This window comes from Passer montanus, unplaced genomic scaffold (assembly GCF_014805655.1).
Source record: "Passer montanus isolate IOZ18808 unplaced genomic scaffold, ASM1480565v1 scaffold55, whole genome shotgun sequence".
NCBI lineage: Eukaryota > Metazoa > Chordata > Aves > Passeriformes > Passeridae > Passer > Passer montanus.
Genome location: NW_024370485.1, coordinates 4,268,064 through 4,293,119, shown reverse-complemented (window position 1 = coordinate 4,293,119; position 25,056 = coordinate 4,268,064). Strand labels below are relative to the sequence as shown.

The 25,056-nt window shown below is 41.6% G+C and overlaps 2 protein-coding genes across 2 annotated transcripts in view; one reads left to right on the top strand and one right to left on the bottom strand.

Moving 5' to 3' along the window:
* TIMP3 (TIMP metallopeptidase inhibitor 3) overlaps positions 1-17,278 on the top strand; it is a 37,356-nt gene extending 20,078 nt beyond the window's left edge. Inside the window, exons 2-5 of the mRNA XM_039725537.1 lie at positions 5,346-5,428; positions 11,368-11,479; positions 12,165-12,286; positions 12,921-17,278. Coding sequence (XP_039581471.1) covers positions 5,346-5,428; positions 11,368-11,479; positions 12,165-12,286; positions 12,921-13,118 — 515 coding nt within the window. The 3' untranslated portion in view covers positions 13,119-17,278. The remainder of the gene's footprint in view (positions 1-5,345; positions 5,429-11,367; positions 11,480-12,164; positions 12,287-12,920) is intronic.
* SYN3 (synapsin III) overlaps positions 1-25,056 on the bottom strand; it is a 196,978-nt gene that overhangs the window by 112,377 nt on the left and 59,545 nt on the right. The window contains exon 8 of the mRNA XM_039725534.1: positions 20,139-20,228. Within this exon, the coding sequence (XP_039581468.1) occupies positions 20,139-20,228 (90 nt within the window). The remainder of the gene's footprint in view (positions 1-20,138; positions 20,229-25,056) is intronic.

Below are 25,056 nucleotides of genomic sequence, written 5' to 3'. Positions count from 1 at the left end.
GAGGAATAGGTGAAGAGCTGCTATCTATTCCCCCTCCTAAAGCAGACAGCAGGTACTTGCTGCTCATAGAGGCCTGCAGCCACCAGGCAATATAATAGAGCCTCCCAAAAGGCTGCATACAGTTGGGCCACACTTACAGTTCAAAGGACACAATCCACCTTCAGTTATGGTCCTCTGGTTTTAGGGCAACCAAGAGTGTTGATAATAAATGCTAACAGATCAGCCAGGGGAGTGGGAAAAGAAATGCATCTTGTGAGAGTGAGCAAGGGAGACAGCAATTCCATCTTAGCAGCACCATCAGCACCAGTACTAGAAAATCTGTATGTAAAAGCATCCTGCCTTGACCACATTAAGGGACACCCCCATAAATGACACTCAGTAGTGTGCTAGGTATACTCAGGAGTCTAAAACATTCCAGCTGCCTTAGCCCTTTGTGATGTGAGCCCTCCAGCATGTAACAGCACAGAAAGGAGTTCTTGTGAGGCAGATCAAATGAGAGAGCTGCTAGTAAAGCTGGTAAAAAGGTCTCAGTAAATTGCTCTTGTAAGTGAATGCTTGTATAGTCTTTGGATTAATAAAATGGCTACTATCCTCCTTGGCATATCACGTGTCCGGTGTTAAAGCAGTGTTTTTGAGTGTTGGTGTAGTCAGTGGCCTCAGGACAGAAGGAGCTTTTCTTCAGCCTCCCAGTCACGTTGCTGCTCCCTTATATTTTATTTAGCCACTATGTCAGAGAATGGCCTGGGAGAATAACTTGTCCCATGTGTCTCCATTAGTAAACAACGAGTCCTCCACATCCTTCACTCACTTAAATGCAATGAGCATGCATTTCAGCCAAAGCTCTCACTTAAAATTACTCATATTGCACACCAATAAAATAAATCCTTGAAACAATAATGAGAAGTGTAGCAGTTGTTACCCTCCTGGGCTGTTCATGGTAATTGGTCACAAGGGAAATGGGTTTGGAGCAAATCCTGGTCTCTGAAGGGTGTGCCTCCATTTAAAATGCTGTTTATGGATGACAACCAGCATGAAAGCATCTGGTTCTCATGGTGCAGTTGGACAAGCAGCTGGGATTAGTGGTGTTAGCCTGGGTCTGTACCACTGCCCTCTGATCAGGGGAAGGTAAGATTTGGGACAGGGTCACCATCTAGTGGCTGGTCCCGATAAAGAACACGGGCTGAATTGAATCAGGACATTTGATATTGCTTATCAGTTGGGAAAAAGAACTGCCACACATGTAGTAGTTACTGTGTGCCTGGATGGAATTATTTGGTAGCTACAAGGCTTTTCACTGTGTTGTTTCCTCAGCTTGGTGAATGCATGTTTTAATCTCTGTTTTTCTGCTCCTTGACTCATGCAAAGAATGCCTTCTGCCATCTCAAATGTAAAGTCAGTGTCCTCTTCTGCTTCATGCCTTGCCTTTAGGCCTATTCTCCCTTAAATCCTTGAGAAAATGGCTGCAGAGTAAGTGATGAGGTAAAGAGTACTCGAGTTAGATATGTATGCATATGGGCAAATAAAAGGTCTCTTTTTCTTGTTCCCATTCTGATTTGTTTGCCTTTATAGGACCTCATCCAATGGCATTTGGAAAAGATGTAGGTGATTTTTGCCTGTATTTATGAGTGTTCTTGCACCTGCAGACAGTTTGTACCACACTAGAGATGCCAGAGAAACACAAACCAGTAACTGCTGGCACTATACTAGTCCTGCAAATCTGAGCCATCTCTCTTTTCCTAACTACCAAGCTAGTTTACATGTAAAAAATGCAAACAAAAACCACAAAAAGCCAGGGAAAAGAAATAAATACACTAATAATTTGTGATACATTCTTAGATGTATTTCTTGAATACTCAAACACAGCAGGTTATTATTTTAATTATTTGTTTTAGAGTATCAACTAAAAGCCTGGTTTCCTTCCTTTCATGAGGGGATGTTTCCTCCCTCAATTTTTTAATCATGTCAAATGTTGAGAAGCAATACGTATGTTTTCTATTCTTTGTATCATGGCATAGCTGCCATGCTTATCTTACCAAGATTTATACCCTTGTCTAATTTAGCTTTTCATAAATAATTACAAATCACTCATGAGACCTTGCCAACTGCTCCAGTCCCACAAAGTGACCTGACCTGAAACCCCAAAGTACTGAGAAACATTCATCTTGGAGTATTTTCATAGGCAGTGCTTCAAAGGAATTGTGGTTTAAAAATATGCAGCTATTTTGGTGACCACTTGTGTGGGATAAAGTTTCCCATCAGTAATAGGAGAACTGTAATAGAGCTTCAAGGAGAAGGGAGGAGCTCAGGAGAGCAGTCACAGCACCTTTTGCCTCATTCTGCTCAAGAAGTAGGAGTCTGCAGCAGTAAACAGTCAACTTCATTAACTTTACATGGACTGAATTTGCAACAGAAATGCTGTAAATTTTAGATAACTCACAGAGGGTGAAAAATTCCTCTGGCAAGTAGGCATGGCCCCTGCTCAGTCAGAAGCAATGTTCTTTATTTTCTGGCCAGGTGTGAAGAGTGGCCCAGCCATATAACTGGGGAGTGGTGGCTTGAAGCAGCAAAGATGGGGACTGGGAGACACGTGGCTGCAGGTGTCCAGTGTGGAGCTCTGCTCTGAGCAAGGTGTACATGTGGCTCTCGTGTGTGGAGCCTTAGGGGGTTGAAGCTACATGTGCAAGAGCAGTTCTGAGCAGTTCTGCCCAGCCAGCATTTCCCTCCAGTGGTTCAGAGGCATCTCATCCTCAAGGATGGGAATTTAACCTCACAAATTACAGGTGATAGACTTAACTTGGAATGTCCTCTGCTACTTGGCTAACAGCTTGTTTTTTCCTTTAGTATGGGAAAAATTGTGCATGGTGGGTTCTTTTTTTCATTTCTAGCTCTTCAGTAAAGAACTTAGCTAGAAATGTTACCACTGGAGTGATAAAGGCAACTTGTCTGGAAAACAGAGGGCTTGACCCTCTTACAAAAGGCTTGAAGGGATAGCTTACACTAAGGTTTGTCACGGCTTTTCTAGGTGAATTTGCTAGGATGGTTGTTCTCCAACTTTATTAGGGAACAATAATAGAAAAATGCAGGCACTTCTACTTGTTTGCAAGGGTATTATTAGTTGAAATCAGAATGCTCTTATGTCCTAGTAGAGATAAGTATTTTTAATATTTGGTGAAACTGTTAATTAGTCCATAAATCAAAGCTTCTGTCTGAAGTGGCTGTGGTACCCTGACTAGAAGTCAAAGGACTGACAAGCTTGGAGTGAAATACATGAACAGAATGTTTTTTTAGATATTTTATCAGCAACTGAGAATGTGCTTGTAATCTTATATGCTAACTGTATTCAGGTTTGGAAACCTTTTCTAGTACTGACTTTTAGTATATTTCTTATAATTGTCAATAAGATATAAGATTTTTTTGTTCATGTTAGATGTGTACCAGTTTTTTCAATTTCAGTGTATCAGCAGATGAAGATAAGATTTTTGACACCCTCTGCTATAGACTCCAGTGTTAGTGAGCTGTCTTGGAATTCACAAAGCCTTAAGTAAAAGTAATTATGTTCTTTCTCACTCACCCTTGGACAGTCTGGTTTCTGTAGCTTTGCTGGTGGTTGTGGTGGTTGGGGGCAGCAAGTGGAGGATGCTAGTTCATTAAAGATATTTGCAGTCCTCAAGCACACAGTTCAATGTAGCTACTAAAGTTTGAAGATGAGAGTAAATTGACGTTGGAACAACTTGTTAAATAGAAGAATCAATAAAATTGCTTTTACTGAGATTGGGAAATAGAAGTTAAAAAAAAATTGAAGTTTACACTCAATGAATGAAGGTTTTGTTGGTTCTTTGAATCAAAGCCAAGACTGTCTTACCTAGTTTAAAATTTCTTTGACAAGTCTGGCTGAAGCACAGGATATAAATCAGAGCAGAGTGGATTTGTCTTCATTTCACACCACCCTTGTGGAACAAGGTCCAGGAACTAGTGTGTAAAACCAGACCTATCTGTTCCTTTAAATCTGTTCTTCTGATTATTCCAAAAGTTGGGACAAGCTTTTTGCCTCCTTAGTTGGACCTAGGTAGTGAAAAAAAAACTGAAAAAAGTCTTCTCTTTTTCCCATTCCTTCCAGTGGGCTTCTACAGATTTGAAACCTAAATAAGTGAAGATGCAGCAAGATGTTTGTTTAATGTCCTTTATATTCAGTAAAATGTATCCCAGATCTTTGTTGCTGCTGTTAGATAGTGCTGTAATGCAAATAACTCACTGTTGTTTTCTTGCTTCCACCTCTGGCTCATTTCTATGCCTCCCTGCATTTTTTTTTTTGTTTTCTGTGGTAGATTAAAATGGATAATGCCTGCCTGTCCCTGAGCTTTGCTCCTCTGCTGAGATGAGCAGGTGGTTGAAGAACTTTTTCAAAGAGGATCGAGAGAACAGTTTTTAAAATTTTCTTTTGCGCGTGTGTGTAATGCCCCAAAAATGGATGAGCAAAAGAACCCTTCATTAAGCACTGACTGTGAACTTCCCACTAGATCAAAAAAAAATCCTTATCTATGGCATCTCAAAATCCTTATCTGTGGTGGGTTGGGCTCAGTTAACATTGCTGTGGTGCACCTGTGGTACACTGGCAGTACCTGTGCCACAGAGCACACACTACCCCTCGTTACCACAAGGAAATGCAGTGCAGTGTACATAAGATCTGATGGGCCGGCTTTAGTTTGATTTCCAGGTGACTTCTACCTAGCCTGGCAGCTTTCACTGGGCACTTGATGTTTGCTGAATAATCTGGTTTGCACAGTAGCTGTTTGTTCAAGGGAGCATTTGTTAGTTTTGTGGCACCTCAGAGGTGGCAGTTGTAGTGAAATCCCAGATATGAGGTATTCCAGTGCCCTGTACTGAGTTGTTATGTTTATTGGGAAACAGAAGCTGCATTGGGCACACAAAGAACAATGTAAAAGTACTATCCTATTGAACATCATCCTGTATGTTGAGAGTTAAGGCACTACAAACTTTGCTTGGTGCAAAGATTTTAATCTGTCTTGGTCCCAGCTACAGTCTGCTCTGCAGATTTCAGTGAGACTTAATCACAAATAATGCTTGTTCTTATTCTTCATACTGAGTTGGATTTCCTCTAAATACATACCTGCGTTGCCATCTCATTTTACATACTTTCACTGTGTGTGAGACTTGGAATAAATTGAGAGGAAGGTTGACCTGGACTTTTGTTTATTTTACAGGATAACTTATGTAAACAGTTTTTTGTGTTTGTTTTTTTTTTTTTTTTTTTAAGTGGAGGGTATAGCAAAATTGTTGTGTAAAGTTGTCTATAATTTGCTGTATTTTTCCCTCCCTTATGACAGTGATCCGAGCTAAAGTGGTGGGGAAGAAGCTCATGAAAGATGGACCCTTTGGAACAATGCGATACACGGTCAAGCAGATGAAGGTATGTTTGCAGACATTTCCCATGGGCTAGTAGATATGGTAAGGAATCTAATTAACACATAATAACAAACACTTTGCATACTTAACAGCACCTTTACTTTTTGTACTGGCCATACAGAATGGAAGGAAACCAGCAGTTGGTAGAAACTTGCCTGAAGAGGGGAAAGGAGCAGGAAGAGATCATTCCTAACATATAGTGCTGAATACCTGAATTCTCACATTATTTCAAGATTTCTGGTATTAAAAGATGCCAGATGATCTTCTCTAGACACCGAAGAAGTGCTTTGTGTTCAACATGCACAGTCTTGAACTGGAAATGTCAGCTTTTTCATGCAGCACATTTATTAAATCCAAGAAGGAAATTATGGTAGGGGGTCTGCCAGCCTTGGGAGAGTGCTCGTTTCTCTTCTTTCCTTGTTTTCTTTGTGACCACTTGTTAGAATTACGGCATTTTTTCCATGTACAAAACAAATGAAAATCATATAGTGAAGTCTTTATGAAAAGCTAAAGGGAGCATTGTAGCTTTTAAATATTGTCGGCTTAGAAGAGCTGTGAAGTATTGATTCAGAGATGAAAAGAAGTACAACTACATGAGTTGCTTGATTTCTTTAGTTTCTTTCTTCAGAGCTCTAATTCTTTGCTGCACAAACTGCACTCAACCTGCTGCTTTGGACTTGGGTTTTTTTCTTAAACTGCCCCCTTGTTATGTAATGCTAAAAATCAGCCTTAGATTGTTTTTCTTGGCAATGCCATTCCAGTCATAAGACTGGTTTATGTCTTTAGGAAAAAAAAAAAAAGAAAGGGAATGGAAAAGCTTGGCAGAGACTGCAGAAATCTGAAACATATTAGACAAAGTAAAGGTTCAGAAAAAAACAGTCACTTGCTTGCCTTGTAACAGTAACTCTCTTTATAAGGCAGTTTATAGCTAAGCACGAAAGCTGGGAGGAGGAGACGCAAAGCCTGTTTCATAAGCTGTCGCAAAACCATGCAAGTAGCCAAATCTGGTCCTAGCACGGCTCTTCCACAAGAGTGGAATGCCTGCACTTTGAATAAGAGGGTGTGAGGTGCTGGGCTTGTTGACTTCCTTAACCTTAAAAATTTCTCTGCAAGATTCCTAAGGAAATATGTATTTGTAAAAAGAAAAAAACAACAACTGGTTGTGTTGGCAATAATGAGATAATACTGACACTTTTTTTTTTTATGGCTGTTGTTGGTCTATGAAACTTGCGGCACTCTGTGCCTTCTCCAGTTTTGTCACTCTCCAGCTCAGCAAGTGTACCCTGCTTCACAAAACTACTCAGTGTCCACATGCTGCAGTGGCTTCATCAGCTTCTCTTTCTGATTTCATTCTGGTCTGTCCAATACCACGACTTTTCCTCCTTCTCCGTGCCAAGAGTTTGGTGCTTCCTGTCTAACATATGACCATGAACAGTGATCTAAAATGATGGTAGTCCCTTGAAAGGAATTACTACCCTATTTACCACTCAGCACACCACCCCTCTTCTAACTAAGACACCTGAGCCTGTCCTGGCTGTTTTCATTGGGTTATTCTGCAGCATGGGGCCTTTCTGTGGGAGCATTTCCACAGTGTTTTTTACTAAGCAGAGGGATTTTAAAGAGGAAATTGTGTGTTGGTCAAACTGCGCTTGTATCAGCTGCTTGGATGGTGGGCTGGTGGGATGTTGCACTGGACATTTAACTGTGACCTTTGGCAGGAAGGAACCTGAAGCAAAGTGCTCAGTAGGACTGGAATGTCCGGAGGACAAAGTTCTGCATAAACAAACAAACCAACTGTCTTCTTTGGAAACCCTGCTGTCTTTCTGCTGAGCTTAGAGACTTCAGTATAAAGAGGGATTTAGATCCATACAGTGGGGGAGTTCAGAGTGACACAGTAAATTTTTCTCTTGTTTGCTCCAATGAAAGCTAACTGTCCTCCTGCTGAAAAGAGAACCAGGGAGGCCTATGGCTCTGTACAGCTGCATGGGAGCAGCTCTGAAGATAAAACTAACATGTCAGTCTGCATAAACCCTTCTGCACCTGCAGGTGAAAAATAAACAAGCCATTGAGTCTATCATTGTGTGCTGAATTGTCTGGGGAAAGCATTGAAAGCCTTAAAGGGCAACAAACCATCTCCGCAGTCCTTTCATGGGCTCCTTGGAGTTTGTGGGTTAGATTCTTGATCTCACTAACATTCCTGAACTTGTTGCTGCATTTCACAACTAAACCAGCTTGAGGCCTAGACTGGAGCACAAGGTCAGCCCACTGGGACAGAACAGTGCTGAGCTTTCTAGAGTTCAGGTTGGTTGTCTGAAGAGGTCTTGTGCTTTTCCAAGCAACCTCTGCCTCTCCCCACTGCTTTCTCAAATAATATAAGAATACTATGAGGTCACGTGTCATGAATCTGCACAGGACTGATCTAACCCCTATGTGTTCTGTGATCTTGCAGTGCATTCTGAGAATGGCCCAAGCCTATTTCAGGAAACTGCAAAGGAAACAAGGAGATAAGATATTTCTCCTCCATGGGCACAAACAGTCCTGGTTGACCATGGCAGCACCCTGCACAGGCTGCCAGAAGCAAGGAGACTTTCCTTTGTTTGTTGCTTATCTGTAAAATGAGTCTATGGGGCGAAATGTGATAGTCCCAAGAGGAAAGAAGTGGGGTAGGATTAATTTAGTTTAATTTTAGACAGACTAAAATGAGGTGCTGAATCTTTCCTGCTCTCTTGATTGTCAATGGGTAGAGAGAGGAACCACCGAAATGTAATTCAGCCCACAAGTTGTAGGCAGCTATTTTAGGATGGGCTGAGTTGTTCTGGAGGTGTCTGTTCTTGGCATTTGACTAGAGAGGATGCCTAATTCCTGTGAATTGCCTATATTTTAGGTAACTGAAGGTTAGGCAAGGTGTGACTCCCTGCTCTTGGTATCTAGTACAACCTCACATGGGAGGGATAGAGGGAGGAACATCATGAACAGTTTCACAGTGTGAAGTCGTTTGAGCAGCAGGAACCACCACAGGATTTTCCTGTGCATTTCTGAGGCAGTATGGGGGCTACTAAGGGGAATGCTGACACAGATGGAAATAGAGCAGCACTAGCAGACATCACCACGTCATGCTTGCTAATACTTTATTGCCTGTTATTATGGTTCCAAAAATACACATTTGTGGGGACAGGAGAACTCTGAGGGTAGCAGTTAGGAGAGAGGCTAACTTTATGGGTGGGTTTCTTCTGACTGGTCTAACAGCACTTCCAAGACATTTTGTGTATCCAAAAATAATGCTCAAGGTATTGTTTTATTGAACAGTGGGCATCTATAGAGGATTCTCCCTTGCCAAACTTTCTTTTTCCTTCTGTGAGAACCAAGGTCCTCCTGGTGAGTTTTGTTCAGTCATCAGAGGGTGTGGGAGGCCCTGTCTGCCCCAGCATGGGTTCAATCAGCATGGCAGTGGCTCCCATCAGTGTGGATCACTGAGGGCTGAGTGGAAGTGCTTCTTGGGAGGCTGAGCATGCTTTCTTTAGCAGCCCTGACAGTGGTGGCCCTGATGGTAATGTGAACAGGAAATTAGGTTCAGGAGCTGAAAAACAAGCCCCAGTTCAGCATCACTGGCTACTTCCTAGGCAGTCGTGTTGGGCTTGATAGCTTAGAAGATGTGAAAAGTGATGACTAACAGTCCTGTAGGAAGGACCTGAGCAGTTCCCAGGGGAATGATTAGGGTAGCTCATAGCCCTGTGGGCAGGAGGAAGAAAGGGCTCCAAGTGTGCCTGCCCACATGCAGACCTTATAACAGAGGTGCTTAATTAGCCCAGCATGACTGGGAGCTCTGCACTGTGAGTGACAGATCCCTTGCACTGCCATGCCCAGTGTGCAGCTCTCTGCAGTGTTGATAATGCACTGCCTGGAGGGACTGGGCAGCCCCAGCTGTTATCTTAGCTGGCTTTATCTGCTTAGATACCTGAAATATCTGAGCTTCTTGCTGTGACACCCACTACAAAGGGGTCTGGACATGTGACCTTTATTCTATGTGCCTTTCCTCACAGTACCCTTGGGAAGCAAGAAACAAAAGTGTGCTGAGGGCTAAATAACTCATCCAAGGACAGATAGGATGCTTGTGCCAGAATCTAGATCTCCAGCTCTGTTGACTGGATTGGAAAATCTGAGTAGGTCATCCAATACCAAGAAAATTGCAGGGATAAAGCAGAGATTAGGTAAAGTTCACTTCTTCCATCTCCATTGAAAGACTTTGGCCACTCATGGATGCAATGTCATATTTCAAGCATGATCTGTGAATTTTTGTTGGTACAGTAGGATTAATTTAAAAAAAGTACTTTGCTTGCATATTAGCTGGGTATAGAAGAAAGGCTGGAAAATGCAAACTCTTTAGTGTGTCTTTTACTGTACCCAGCAGTGCTGTTACTGAGCTGTGGCACTGTTACAAGATCATACTGATTAGGGGAATCTAAGGAGAAAAAAAACTTACCTGGCTGACATTCCACAAATGCTCCAAAGAAAATTTGGCCTCTCAGCATCACAGAATTAGTAGTAATTTTTTAGGGTTTTATATTAAGTATTTGGGCCTAGCATAAAGTCTATTAAATTAACATATGTTCTTCCAGAAAGAAAAAGATTTGTTGTTTCTAAAGGAGGTAGGGGAATGGTGAAATACCCTGGGGTAATAGGAGACTTAAAGGAATAGAATGCAGCCTGGAGAAGAATACTACAGCTTAGGTGACACAGCAGCAGGGATCTATAGCTCTGGGATTGTTTGGGATTTTTTGATCCTCCTTTGCCTGAATAATTAATATTTACTACTAAACTGAATGTGCTGTCTGTCAGTAAAGATGAGAGAGAAAAGGATAGGCTGGATAGCCTGGGCAATGCCAGGAAACTGATTCTCTCTCACTTGTATTATTTCTTCTTTAACTTCTAAATATTGGCCATTTGTGGAGTTGGCAGGGGAAAAAAGAGTGACTGAATGATTTGAAAGGACAGAAAGAAAATTAAAGATGAAATTCTCAGGAAAATAATCCCCTGTGTTTCAAAAATAGGATATGTTTGATGGGTCCAATGTATGCATGTAGTGGTTGCTTCATTGCTATGCAAAGACTTCATTATGCTGCTAACAGGTGGGCATGAGTTTCTCTAAATTGCAGCAATAAGGCCAGGTCAGATGGGGACATGTGCTAATTTCTGACTGAATCCAACTGCCAGTGTATCTGTGGGCTCATGTTTCTATTAAACTGAGCTGGAAGAAAGATTATGAAGACGGAGGAGGAGTGCAGAGGAATTATGTGTACATGATATTTTCTTTATGGCGCCCATCAGTATGGGACTAATTTTAGAAGATGGTGTAGAACTCAATGTCTGCATTCACTGAGTTAGGGAAACAGTAAGTCCTTGCTGAGGTCAGCAGGAGTTGCGTGTGCTACGCGTTTGAGAAGGAGGTGTCTGGCTTGATGACTTAGAGCAAGCGCCAAAGGTTTGAAACTCTTACAGCAGCAACACTGGAAAATAGGGTAATTGTTTAAAATAGAAACCCCTTAGTTTGGAAGAAATTGTTTAAATCACATAGAGGAGAAAGATTCCAAGCTTGAACTAATTTTATTTCTCCCTAATTTTGACCTTTATAAGGGGGAAAATAATATTCAGGATGTTGGCAGAGCCTGCAGCATTGGCGCTTTGTTCAGTCAGTGCCACTGGAACTAATATGAATGGGAAAAACTGGTCCCTGTGCTGAATTGCAATGGCTTATTAGCAGGTGGTTTTTCTGCTTTATCAGCAGATCAAGTAGGGAGACTTCCATGAGTCCAGCCAGTGTCATTATTCCTTCACTCTTGTAAAAACTAGAAATTTATTGCTTACCACCACAAACTAGGAATGTAGATTGTAAAGAACCTTAAGTAAAATTTGTCCTCCTAAGATTACTTTTTATTCTTTCTCTAGATGTACAGGGGCTTCCAGATAATGCCACATGTTCAGTACATCTACACAGAAGCCTCTGAGAGTCTTTGTGGAGTCAAGCTGGAGGTCAACAAGTACCAATATCTGATTACAGGTAATGGACCTTGTACTTCTCCATGAGCTAAACCTCTTCTGTTTTATACACACTGCTAAGGGTACAGACAGCAGTGTAGACAGCTCTCTACACAATTTCCTAAGTATTAAGATGGCCAACAGTATTCTGGTGTTCAGTACTCTCCTCTGAGTGACTCTGAGAGTCACTTCACTCTCTAGATATCCCTCTCTTTCCTGAAGTGTATCTTATACACAGAGATGCTGTGACAAGTATGCTTTATGACAGTTCATGGCTCTCAATTTATACCTGAGCTGGCACATCTGTCACAGGGAACTGGGTGCTACTGGGCTGTGTCATAAATGGAAGGTCATTTTTGGAATGAGCTGGAGAATGAGATGGGGGGATGCAGGGAGATAGACATGTGGCAGTTGCCAAGTCTTGTTTCTAGGGAAGGTGTCAGTTCATTTGCTCTGTTGTTAAGAGGAGCTGGAGAGCATTACTAACCTGCATGTTGCTGGTGGTGATCTCAGCTGGCACAACACTTCTGACTTTCAGAAGTGCTGTTATCTCGCTGGCCAGAGATTCCTGAACCAGTTAATAAAAAGAAAGCATTTGCTGAGCAGTGGCTGAAGCCAAACATATTGAGAGCATTAGCAATGTCAGGAAACAAGAGAAGTGCTTGAGCTGAGAAGTGCTAACTTGTGACCATGTGTCTGTTTTCAAGGCCGGGTGTATGAGGGGAAGGTTTACACTGGCCTGTGCAACTGGTATGAGAAATGGGACCGGCTGACTCTGTCCCAGCGCAAAGGACTGAACCACCGTTATCACCTGGGCTGTAGCTGCAAGGTAGGTGTGTCTCTAAGGTGGTATTCAGACATTCAAGCCCAAGAACTCTCTTTCTCCTGGCTGGTAATAGTCAATTATGCTGGAGAACAGCCAGGAAGAGAAATGGAGGACAACAATTTTTACAGAGAAGAAGTAAAGTTCATTTTTAGTGTTGAGACCAGAGAAGAGATGATCAAATAAAAATGAAGAGTCTATGCCTTTAATATCCTGTTGGAGTTAATTTGGGTTGGGGAAGACTTTCAAAATCTATGCAGAATCATTTGCAGGTGAATGAAATCAGGTACCAAAGGCTTGGCAAGATATGTCCAGCTTTTTTCCTGTGTAAACATTTTGAGTGCTTAAAACCTCACAGCCTGGCACTGGAACTAAGACTTTTGCACATGGCGTCAGGCCTGCAAAAACATAGACATAAGATCAACTTTTCTGCACCTGAAAAGCCCTTTTGATGATGGAATTAGCTGTGTGTGTGGAGCTAAGCACATGCTTACGTGCTTACAGAACTGAGGCTGAGTTTTGGATTAGTAAGCAAGGTTTTAGGCTGTGGAATTTTGAATCACTTGTCTCTGTTAAAAAGACATATTATATAATGTTGTTTTTACATGTAGCCTTACCTGATTTCTCTTTCCAATTGCAGATTAGGCCCTGCTACTATTTGCCCTGCTTTGCCACCTCCAAGAATGAGTGCATTTGGACAGACATGCTCTCCAACTTCGGCCACTCAGGATATCAAGCAAAGCACTATGCCTGCATCCAGAGGGTGGAAGGCTACTGCAGCTGGTATAGAGGATGGGCACCTCCAGACAAAACGATAATCAATGCCACAGATCCCTGAGCAGCTTTCCCTTTCCTTATCTCCCCTCTCCCTTACTTGTGGCTGATCTTCCTTTGGACACTAACTCTTACCAGATCGTGATGATGACAATGAAATTAGTGCCTATTTTCATGCAAATTCTAGCACTTCGAACACTTAAAAAAAGGAAAAGAAAGAAAAAAGTCTGTGCTACCTTACTGAATTTGTAATCACCTTTTCCATTTTTTGATACCACTCATTTTGATCAGACAACATTTGAGAACTTACTTTTGCACACCAGAGGGAAAAATGGGAGGGAAAAAAAAGGAAAAAAATAAAAAAAAAGATGGAGCTCTTGCTCTCTTACATGTATCATTAGCTGTAGCAATATAATCTCTATTTTTTTAGGAAAACAAAAATCTAAAAACTATGCCAATTAGGCACTGTATTCTTCTATGCGCTGGCTTCCCATCACCCCTCCTCATGCACTAAGTGCTGAAGATACATAGAAAAATCTATTTTAAGGCAAACAGATTTCATTAATCAGATTAATCAGTCAAATGAAGCAAAATGAAAAGAAACCCAGCCTAAACTATGGACAAAATTACATCCAAAAGAAATCCTTCTCTCTAGGAGAGATTGGCAATGTGATTGACTCCAGCAGTGGGAGACTTTACCTGGTGTGTCTGACCACATCATCTGGTAAAAGCATTGTTGACTGACTGTCCTTGCTGATTCAGTCACAGTGTGAATGCAACAGCACATTTGAGGTTCTGGCTTTACCCAGAACAAAAGAGAGTGTTTTGTATTCTTCTTGTTGTTGTTTCAAAAACAAAAACCCCATCCCCTATTTTCAGGGAGGTAAATGCAACTACAGCAGAGCATAAGAAGGGTTGTCCCATCCTGTTTTGAGCAGCATTGGCCCCTGAAATTTTTGCATCTCAGCTTCAACAGCAAAACCAGCTTGTGAACACCTTAAACCAAAAAGATGCAAAAATAACAACTGTAAATCAATAATGTGCAAGAGGGAAAGGGGAGACTTGCTAGAACTCATATTATTAAAAAAAAAGTATTGCCAAAATAGTGTTTTGCTGAACTAAGATGTATATACACATAATGACATAAGCTATTTTTGACAGGATGTGGAATTTTTTTGGTATTATAAACAAAATAATGGTTTGATTGTGTTTTAAAGACAGAAATATTGACATTCCGAGTTGGTGAGTCGCTTTTAAGGTATTGAAACTCCAGTGTATCTGCAGTAGTGGCTACAGTCATTGTTTCCTCTGTAACTCCTTGCACCATGGTTCCTCCCCTGCAGCTACAATAGCTGCATTTGTTTATATGGTGAAAGGAAGTGTGTGTGTGGGCTAGGCAAGGAAAAGTGGTCTTCTAATAAGTGTTGTCTGGGATCATAAAATTTTCAGCTGCCCAGAGGATTCCTTCTGTGTCAAGTGCTGTGTTTCCCTCTAGGCACTGTTAAACATAGCCCTGTGCATGTGCTCATACCATGTTCTGCAGTCATGTGGGAGGAGAAGCCTTACTGTCTTGTGCTTTGCTGTTGACTGGAGAAGTTTTTTTCATTATATTTTGTTTTTTTTATTATTAAGAAAACTATAATATAATTTTTCTTATCAAATAAAAGTATTTTAAGTTTTAATGATGGTGAAGAAGGGGTGCTGACAAAATGGGTGACTTAAGTTTTGGATGGGGAGGGCTTGGGCAGGGAGAAGATTGTGCTTAACTTCATTTTTGTATTATTATGATTATTTATCTTAAGTTTCCATATATCTTCCGTTCATTCCACTTAGAAAGCAGAGCTGCCATGAGCAGGAAAAAGTTGTTGCAGTGATTCCAGCTTGGGGCAATGCAGCATTTTACTGTCAGTGACCTCAATTACTAGAGGGTTGTTTAGAACCACTTTGCCAAATGGAAAAGAATGAGTGTCTGAGATGGGCCCTGATGTGCTTTTAAGTTCCTTGTGTGGTACCAGAGGTCTGCCAGATGTACACCCTCTGAAATGCCCCATTTGCTGGATGACTTGTTGCAGCAAAAAACTTCATTTTTAGCATGAATTTTAAAGGGCATTTTCACAGAATTGCTGTAAGAAGAGCCTAGGTCTGCTGCATATATTTTTTTCCCAGCAGCTCTGAGTGGCAATGCAGCACAAAACATATTGAAAGTTTATTGGATTTTCCTGTGATTTAGATTTGGAACACTCCTCAGAAGTCCTCTTCCCTGTGACTACTCCTAAATAATGGGCTGGAGATGAGAGGGAGAGTAGGCTGCTTTATGACACCTGTCACAGGATCAGGTGGTGGTGGTGGTTCAGAAAATTGTTCCTTTTGGCAAAATATGGTTTTGGGCTTTGGGCCCAGTGGAACAACCTCTGTTCAAATTTTGCATGGCTGACAAAATCTGTGAGGGTCACTGAGGGCAGAATGGAGCTGCCCTCAGCGTTTGCATTGTTTGGAGTCGGCATTGCAGGATGTGGCCCTCCTCAAGCTCTAGGTGACTTGGCAAAGCCAGTGTCTCTTTGAGCTGCAGCCACTTCTCACAGCTTTGGAAGGCTAAACAAAAATGCCCCTCAATGCAGTAAAGTGTTGATTTGAATTTTCATTAAACTGCAGCTCTGCGTATTTTACCTGCCACTGATTCATTTAGCTAGCTGAGACATCACAGTATTGCACTCAAATTATTGTGAAAATATTTGCGTTCTAATACTATGAGGACTTGTGTCCCTACGTAGGATATAATGTAGCTATGTGCTTTGTAAACAACAAAACAGTAGATGCATTACCAGAAAGTGAAGCATATTTCCACTTTGTTTTGCAGACGGTAAAATGTTTCTGAGATGAAGACAGCTAGATTGGCAGAGGCAGAGGTTTGGTGGCAAATCTTTGCCTTTGCTTTGTAAAGAAACAGTTATTAAGGCTTTTCAAAATGTGAAGCCGAAAGGAGGGGGAAGAATCTAGTGAAAATACATTTCTTTTGGGAAGTTTCTTTATTTTGTTTCTGTGGATGCTATCAGGGACATGCATTTCTTGGGCTTGTGCTTGCATTAAGGACCTGCCTGAAGGCACTCCTTAAGTGGAAGCCATTACATGGATTGAACAGGCTCTAAATTGGACTCAAAGACTTCTTCCTTTCTGTCAGCTCTCCTTTCTTCTGCCTTGCTAAGTCACTTCTGCCTGCCAATGGAGATGTTCAGGATTACACACACACACTCCCTGCCACCATGCTTTAGACACATAAACATTATTAAAAATACTTTTAAAAGTGCAAGCTAGTTTCTAGACAGAAGCTGTTCAGTTTCTTATGCATATTTTCCCCCTTACTTGCTGTAGAGTGTTTTTCCCTTTAAAATTACAAAAATAGATATTGAAGGTTTGGGAAAGGTTAGATTCTCTTTGCCTTTTCCAAAATGGGGGGGGGGGGTAGAGAGTAGGAGGAGATCTGTGCATGGAGTTCCTTAAATAAAGTCCTCTTGTGGGAGGCTTCTACCTCCCCTGTATGGGAAAAAAAAAAAAGCCATTTTAAAGTCCCAACTTCCCATGTTTTGAAGAGTTAATGGCCCTTTAGGTAGGCCTATTCTAAAACATAAATCTATCATTGTATCCCATTCATACTTGTCAGAGTGAAATGCTACCTCACAGTGACGGGAAACATACTGTTGTGTTTTTACAGTAAAGACTGTTGGAAATAAAGGCCTCCATGAGAACAAGTTTCCATCCTTGCAAAGGTCTCTGAAAATACTGCTTGCTTATAATGTGCTTTATTGCTTAGAAGGACAGAATTGAATTTAGGGAACTGCAAAAAGTTTGGGTCTTTTTTAGAGTAAGTAACTTCTGGGGCTACCAGTCTTGAGAGAAAAACATAAAAACCCACTAAACATTTGCTGCTGTTTCGCATGTACTGGCTTCTCCTTCTCTCTGACACTGTCCTTCCTTCATAGAGCCACTGTGCTGTTCCTGATAGTCACGGAAACTTGGGGAGAGAACCAAACCCATGTGAAAAATTTGTCCAGAAGGAATGTATTTGTTGCTAAATTTTCTAGCACTGTTTACAGATTTCCTCCATGTTATTTATAAATTTTATATTCAGTGAATGTATATTGTCTTTTAAGGTAATGTTGCATAATGTTCACTTTTTATAGTGTCCTTTTATTCTAAACAGTAAAGTGGTTTTATTTCTATCACAGACATTCTGTCTCTGCTTCACTTATATTAGTTTTTGTCGACTTCAAATGTACACAAATGGATTTGCAACTGGATTTATTAATTTCCCTCCCATTCCTGATACTCTTTTATTGATCCCAAAGGAGATATTCCACCTCTGGCAAATCTTGCACTTTGGCAAAGATCCCTTCAGGATTCCCTTCCTCTTTTTAAAAGGTTGTTCTCTCTAAGAATTTTTACTGTGGTCATAAGCCCAGGAGAGGCGAAAAACCCATGTTGAAGTTAATGACTCCCAGTTGTTAATTGGCCATAGGAGGTCAGTACAGAGCAAGGCTGTAGCACCAGTAGGTCCTTGGAAGAACACCTACCAGATTGCACTTATTTCCAGAAAACTGATCATTATGGAGGGGTCTGAAAGGTGCATGCCCATAACAAAGTGAAGTTCCTCTTTTCTGCTGTGAAATGTCAGAATCTTGTGTCCTCTCTTTAGGCTTACCATTTAAGGCTGATTTAAAGTGCCCTGTTCTCGTGAGAAAGAAGTTTCAGAAAAAGCATTTTCAGATAAGTTAAAATGCTCACAAAAACGGACCTACTGTTAGAAACTTCCTATATCTCACTTTTTACTCTTGGAAAATCTAGTCTCTACAGAGATGAAATAATGAAAGAGATCTTTGAATCTGTTATCTGTTTAATCCAAAGATTTAGAAAGTAGACTCTTGAAAATTTTGGATATAGAAAGATGAAGGTCTCCTATGTGAGAACTTAAGTGCTTAAAGTGTGTGTCATGCAGAGAGGTAAAACCATAGCACTCATTACAAACACTTCCAGAGGGTCATGCATCAAAGGAACACAGTGAGTTTTATGAGTGCTCACTGGTACAGCTTGGAAATACCTCCCAGAGATTGAAGAGGAAGGGTAAAAGGGAATCAGTAGATTCCTGTCTGTCAAATGGAGAAGCTGATGCACAGTGGACAAGCCGCTTCCATAGGTGCTTGGTGATGACTGCAGTGCAGCATGCTTGGTGTAGGCACTTTACCTCTCAGACTCCCACAATCCAGGATTCTGTGATGATGCTCCGAGAAAAGATATTTATAAGTTGTGAAGATTCATTCTGTGAGGCAGACCAGCCCTGTCACCTGGGAAGGGCTGACCTGAACTTGCCCAAGTGGATTGTTGCTTCTGTAAATTGTTGGGAAGTGACTGATTTAAACCAGATTACTCAGGCTTGCATGTCAGCAGTAGTGTTTGTGTTAATATGAGATTACCTACAGTTTAAAAGGCTTCCTGTGCCCTTTTGGAAGTAAGCAATAGCATCTCCAAGTAGGTGATTAGTTATAAAGACGGAAAATAAGTGAAATTAAGATCAGTGCTAAACCAATCTACTTTGCTGGTACCAAATACATCTACATCTGAGGAACCAAGAATCAGACAGCCAGACAAGAAAATTGTGCTAAAAGTGCTAACTTATTTGTAATGATAACCTTTACCAAGTCTTCAAAAAATACTGTTCCTGAAATGGTGGTCCAAGTCACAACTGTCCTGAAGCATTATTTATGTCACAAAATCTTCTTCATAAATCATTAGTAATCATTAGTAATTAAATGCAACAGGTGTGTGACTATTTAATCTTATAGATGTAAAAAACACTGTCACATTGTTTAAGGACTATCCATTTCTTTATGTCTTAAATTATAATACAACTTCATGACTGTACTTACCTCCACGATGTGCCTGTGAAGCATGGAAGTGCCATAGTCTACACAGCACAGGTAGAGAGAGAGTATTGGAACAGAGAGGTGAAGGACTGGCATTTCAAAATATTTGAGTACCTATCAGGCAGCAGTGGGATTTTTCACAAGAAACTAGATGATCATGTATCTACACCCTATTTTGTTGTGGCTGGCCCACAGTGTTGCAACAAGTGTGTGAGAAAAGACAGGATTAAACATTTTTGAGCCTTAGTTTGACATCTCAACAACCCTCATGTTCAGGCTGTCAATGCTGCTTGGGTTCACAGTCAAGCCTGGGAAATTAGCTCAGGCAGCCAGTGGCCACACAGGGGGTCATGGTTCATACAGGATTTCATCAAAGCTTCAGCCATGTAGGAAGAGCCACTAATTCATGGATGTAAGTTGGAAGCAAAAACTCACAAAGGACTAGTCTTTCCTTTAAGGCAGGGAAAACAAGAGCCATGACCAGCTGTAAACAAAACCCCTCTCTTTGCCATGTTCTCCAGGACTAAAGGCACCTACGCAGATTTCTTTGGAAGGTGCCCTGAGAGTTTGGTACAGTGCCCAGCAGTCACACAGGGCACTGAGTGTTCAGCTGTTGACAGAAAGACCAGACCCCAAAGCACTGTGCAAAGAAAACATGAGAAGCTGAAACAAACTCTTTTAAGAACTCCAAGTTACCCTGAGTACCTTCATGCTGATAAATGTTTCATGGATGGTGAGCATGTGACAGACCAAGCGAACTAATATTGTGAAACAAACATTTCTTAGGATCCATGTTCCAAATTGTCAGCATATTTTAAACAATTCCAGGAGTAGGGAAAATCCACTTAATCTGAATAGAGTGATTCTTTGCTCTAAGGGATGAGCTTTTCGTTGACTCTGTTTTAAAATGGAATTCTGCTTTAGTTTTGAGCCTTTGAGCCTCTTTGTATATTTTTTCAGGGTCCTCACATGACCTAGGGGGAGGGCTGGGCAAAAAAGGAAAGAGGTTCCCAAGCAGTGCCTTTTGCTTATCACTTTTTAGCTGGTATTTTTCTGTAAGCAAAATTTAGACTCTTCCCAGCATTCCCGCCACCATTTCCTGTGCCCAGCTTGCATCTGTTGTCTCCTCCTCATCCATAGTGGCATCAGAAGAAAGCAAAGTTACTCACCATCTGCTTATGGCTTGGGAAGAACGTTTGCTCCACCAGGGGGAACTTCTCAGGGCCCAGCGAGTTGAAGATTTTAATGAGCTGTGAGAACTTGGGGTGAGGGAGAGGGAACAAAAAACAGACACAGTGGATGTCAGTGACTTATTGTGCAACAGGCAAGTGCTTGCAAAATGTTCTGATAGTGGTGGAGGAGGTGAGAGAAATGTTATCATGTCTTTCCCACCTTGCTTTCTTGACCTGAGAGCAGCAAGAAAATATGAAGCTGCTGTATTTATTCATGGCCAAGCCAGCCTATGTACACAAACCTTGGACTAAGGGAGCATAGAAGGGATTCAAGAGTCAGAAAGGAATCCGTTTGCATTTACTTACAGATCTACTATGAGCAAGATTTGCATTCAAAATGCAGCTGGGGAGAGGAGCCTTTCTTAGTAGGGAATAGAGCCAGGAAATCAGTGCCACCACTCCCATCAGAGACCAAATAAACCAAAGCTGGCCCTTGGATCTCTTCCTCAAAACCAAATCCAAGCAAGGCACTTTGTGCTGGAGGGCAGGAGAGCTGCTAAGGGACAGCGAGTACAAGAGGGTTTGAATGTCAGACCAAGGGAGTAGAGTCCACTGTTAATCAGAAGTGACATTTATTGTGAACCAAGGGTCCCCAACAGCCCTTCATGGATGGCAGGAGAGAGAGGGGCTCATCTGCCTGTCCCTGTCCCATCTACCATGAGGTCTGAGGGAGGCACCAGTCTGGTATCTAGAGAGATAACATCAATGGGGACAGCAGCCCATCCAGTATTTCACACACAAGGAAGAACATTTGTCCTTGTCCGCACCCATCAGTATGAACTTCACCACTATCATCACCATTATAAACCCTTCTGTCATGCAGGGTTGTGCCCAACCAGACACAAAGCTCCCCCCATGGTAGGACTGACTTTTGATTTCTGCTCAGGTTCCAAAGCCGCAACAGAAGTGTAACACATCACAGCAAATTCCTGCTCCTCTTCAGCCATATGTGAATCAAGCAGACTATTCTGTGTGTTGTCTGCAGCCTCCTTGTTAGATCCATCATTCATCACCCAGAGAAAAAAATCAAAACTATAACGGAGAAACTTAATAATGACAGAAAATATTTCTGAAGTAGGGTTCATATACCAAAGAGAGTGAGAGTGATGCACATCCCAGAATCTCAGGAGGAGCTTAGACACAGTTACCATAGAGTGCTGAACTGGCACCACTGTTGGTGAAGTGGTTGGACTGGCAGACACATAAGAGAATAAAGTGTTTGGGGATTGGTTCCTGCTGAGCTTGTAGATAGGACTGAATTCCCCATTGAGTCCTATTTACAACGTAGTTCATGAATTGAATTCAGCTTCCAAACCCCTCAGAATCAGGTAAAATCAAGTTAATTAACAAAGGTCTCCACCCTGGGCTGAGAAAGGACATATTTTAAGTCTTTGCATGAGTTTCTCAAGTTGCCCATCAAAAGTAGGGATGTATTAATCTTGAAGGAGATCCCTGTGCCACCTAAGGGAAGGAAACAGACATCTAGGGAAGAAGGGAAAGAAAAGAAAGCTCCCTTTCTTCCCAACAGCACTAGCTGCTTAGTCTTGCATGTTCTGAGCACTTCTGGGCAAGCTGGAGCCAGCAAAAGCACCAAATCACAACACCAAGGTTTCATTGCAGATAGAGAGAGGTACTGATGATGTTTTCTGCTGAGTAGCCCTGTTAAGGCTCCTCTCCTGGTTTCTGGGCTAGTCTAAGGACTCCAAAAGAATTTCTGCATAAGAAGTTGAAACTTCATTTGCTGGTGGAGAAGAACAAACCCTTTGAGAGTTAAATCTTGGCATGCAGTCACTGTGAAAAAAAATTAGGCTGCAAGGTCCGTGCCAGATCCGGGTCAAATGCTGAAGAGGCAGCTGCCAGCAGATTTGCAGACAAATGCAAAGAATCCTTTTCCTAATCTCGTAGTTCAAAACACAGCATTTAAAGAAAGTCCAGGAAACATCAAGAGGCAACATATCCCATCACTAACACCACCACCGCCCTTACATGCATCAGCAGATAAGAGGAAAAACTCCCAATGTAGAATAATTATTGTTGGCAAGGAGGGTATTGATATTGTGGAAGAAGGACAGCTTGCTTCTCTCAACTACTTGCACTAGCCCTGCACATTCTAGAAAAGAAAAATAAAGCCCTGTTTTGACTAGCAAGGTGAGCAAACAGGGCTTAAAAGTTAAACACAATGAGCCAGAGACAGGGAGAGAAGAAAAAACACTCTGACTGAGAACAGCCCATGCCCCTTGCTGTGTCTGCACGCAGCCCTGGTGAACCATGGACACCGTGATGCTGAGGCAATGTACAGTTATCCTGGGAAAACAGCTCAAACAAAATAACTGGAACAACTGTGCAGCTGATAGACAACTTTATGACATGTTCCTTTTGAAGCATACAGCTCTTGGCTGTTGCTGAAATAGCAAGTGTTTCAGATGAGAGATTCAGACATCTGGGGGCCTCGTCACTGGGCCAAGCCTGCAAAAAGGTCCGACTTTGGTATTGCCCCTCATGGGACAGTTCCCTCCCATTTTCTCTTTTTTTACCAGTTGTTTGGGACAGGACATTGACAAAGACTCCCACGTTAGGTGGTGCAGCAGCCTCTGAGATACCTGATAACAGAGCTCAAGTAACATCTCCCCATGCAGAAGGGTAGGAACGTTGTTGTCAGTAGCTCTGCTAGATATAACCACACCTTCCACATGCTGGCAGCAGTTCTGGCTTTCTGGCCTTCCACTGGTTTTAGTGAGATTGCATCCAGACCACAGATAACACATAGGGCAAGGCAGAGCAGCACAGCCTGGTTTTAGGTACCTGGAACACGCAGGCAAGGGAAATGCCTTGGCCTGACTGTTTGGAGATCAGAGTTACATGCAGGGAGTCTTTACAGAGAAATAAGAAGATCCATTCAGAGCACCTTAAGGCCTTTCACACATTTTGAAAGTGCCTGGGTCATCAGGGAGCCTATATCCCTTGACAGTCGATAACAGTTTGGCCAGGAGTCCCTGGACTCAGGAGGGGACTCTCAGAAAAACTTCATGTTTTCTGCTGCCTTACAGATGCAAAAGTTGCTTTGCAACTACCTGCATGCACTGTGAGTACTACTCTGAGCATTCTTCCCACTGTATTTTGGACTGCAACTTAGAATTCTAACACAAAAATTATTATTGGTCATTGAAGCATTGTGCTTAGTGCACTCGTAGTATTATTTCTCAATAGTTCTGGGATAATCTTAGATTTCTTAGATGTTTCTCTCAAAGTGTGAGACCCCCTGAATACTTTTTCTTTTCTCTCAGAAACATCCAATTCAAATTGTGCCTGTTTTAATATTTGAAGAAGTTTTTGTATGGCAGAAGTGGAAACCTGGCAAATGTCATTAAAAATGGGGCTGCATGTTTGAGTAAACTCAAACCCAAACTCAGCTGATTGCAATTAGAGTTGCTGAGAATAAAACTGGTTGCAAACTGCCAAGGAAAAGCAGTCTCAATTTCATCTCCCTCCACAAAATCATAAACATTTCTATGAAATGGAACCATTTTTGGAGAAAATAAAAAATGAGAGTGAAAAGCATATTTCCCAGGGGTATTTAATTTCATTTCTTCATGCATCTCAACTGTTTTCTAGATCCAAAATGTTTCCAATAATCTTTGTTATGCAGATCCCTTATTTCAAGATGCCTGTTTTGCAATCAAAGTGGAACGTGCACCGAAGTGTCCCTATCTCTCACTTCCCAGCTATCACAAAACCAAAATCTTCTGATTCTGCTGCCAGTGAAGATTTTTGCCCTGAAATACCCCACTGCAATCTCTACATGAGCTTAAATGCCATCTGAGCATTGCTCATTCAATGCAATCTTAGATTGCTGAGCACATTACAATGACTGGTTTGGGGGTGATGCGTGTGCAGGGGCAGCAAGGAAAGGAGACATTCTGCAAACCTGTTTAAATTGTTTGCAAGTGGTTTCCTTGACTCCTCTGGGAAGGCTGCCTGTGCCAGCTGTATTCCCTGTGAGGAAAGCATGGCACAACCAGACCCAGTGTAGCTAGAGCCAAGCTGCTGGCAGAGCCAAGTTCTCCCTCGCTGCCTTTCCAGCAATGCTTTTTTTTTTTTTAATTTTCCTTTTTTTTAATGTGCTAAGCTTGTTTGTTTTCTTTTATTTTAGATGCCTAAAAATAGGCCTTTCATATCTTAAGACCCCTTCACATTATCAGAAACGTAATTACAAGGCATGAGTTGCAAAGTGTCAACTAAGCCCTGAATGACTCGACCCCAAAATCAAATGGAATGGACTACATGACTGTCAGCAAAAGGCAGTGTAAATGTAAATGTGGAGGCTTTTTGTCTGGTCACCAGGGCCAATGCACTTGTGTGTAGGACCAACTGTCAGAAACAGTTTGGAGGTGTGGTAATGAGCCTGGAAATGAAAAATCGAATGGAAACTGAGGTCAAATGTACATTGACCTCCTATACAGAGATGGCAAAGTGAGATTGTTCTCACCACCCTGATTATTGCATGACAGCAATTTTGGAAAAGACAAGATGGTTCTTTTGGTCTCAACAAACCCCACAAATGTTGTAAAAGGGGTGAAAACTGAAAAGACACTGTTTATTACACCAGCCCATTTTAGTAAGAAATTACTTAAATCCAACACTGCCCAATCATGGAAATAAAAGTCTGAGACCTCATCTGGACTTGAGTACCAACCAACATACTGAGGACCACTAAGATATTTACTCCAAGGAGAAAAACAAAAATAAAACCCCACTTAATTAGGTGATGAGGAAGATAGTTATCATTTGCTATAAAAATTTCATCTCAGCCCAAGATCAATTTGTTCAGTGAGTAAGGGAATTCCTGAAAATGCAT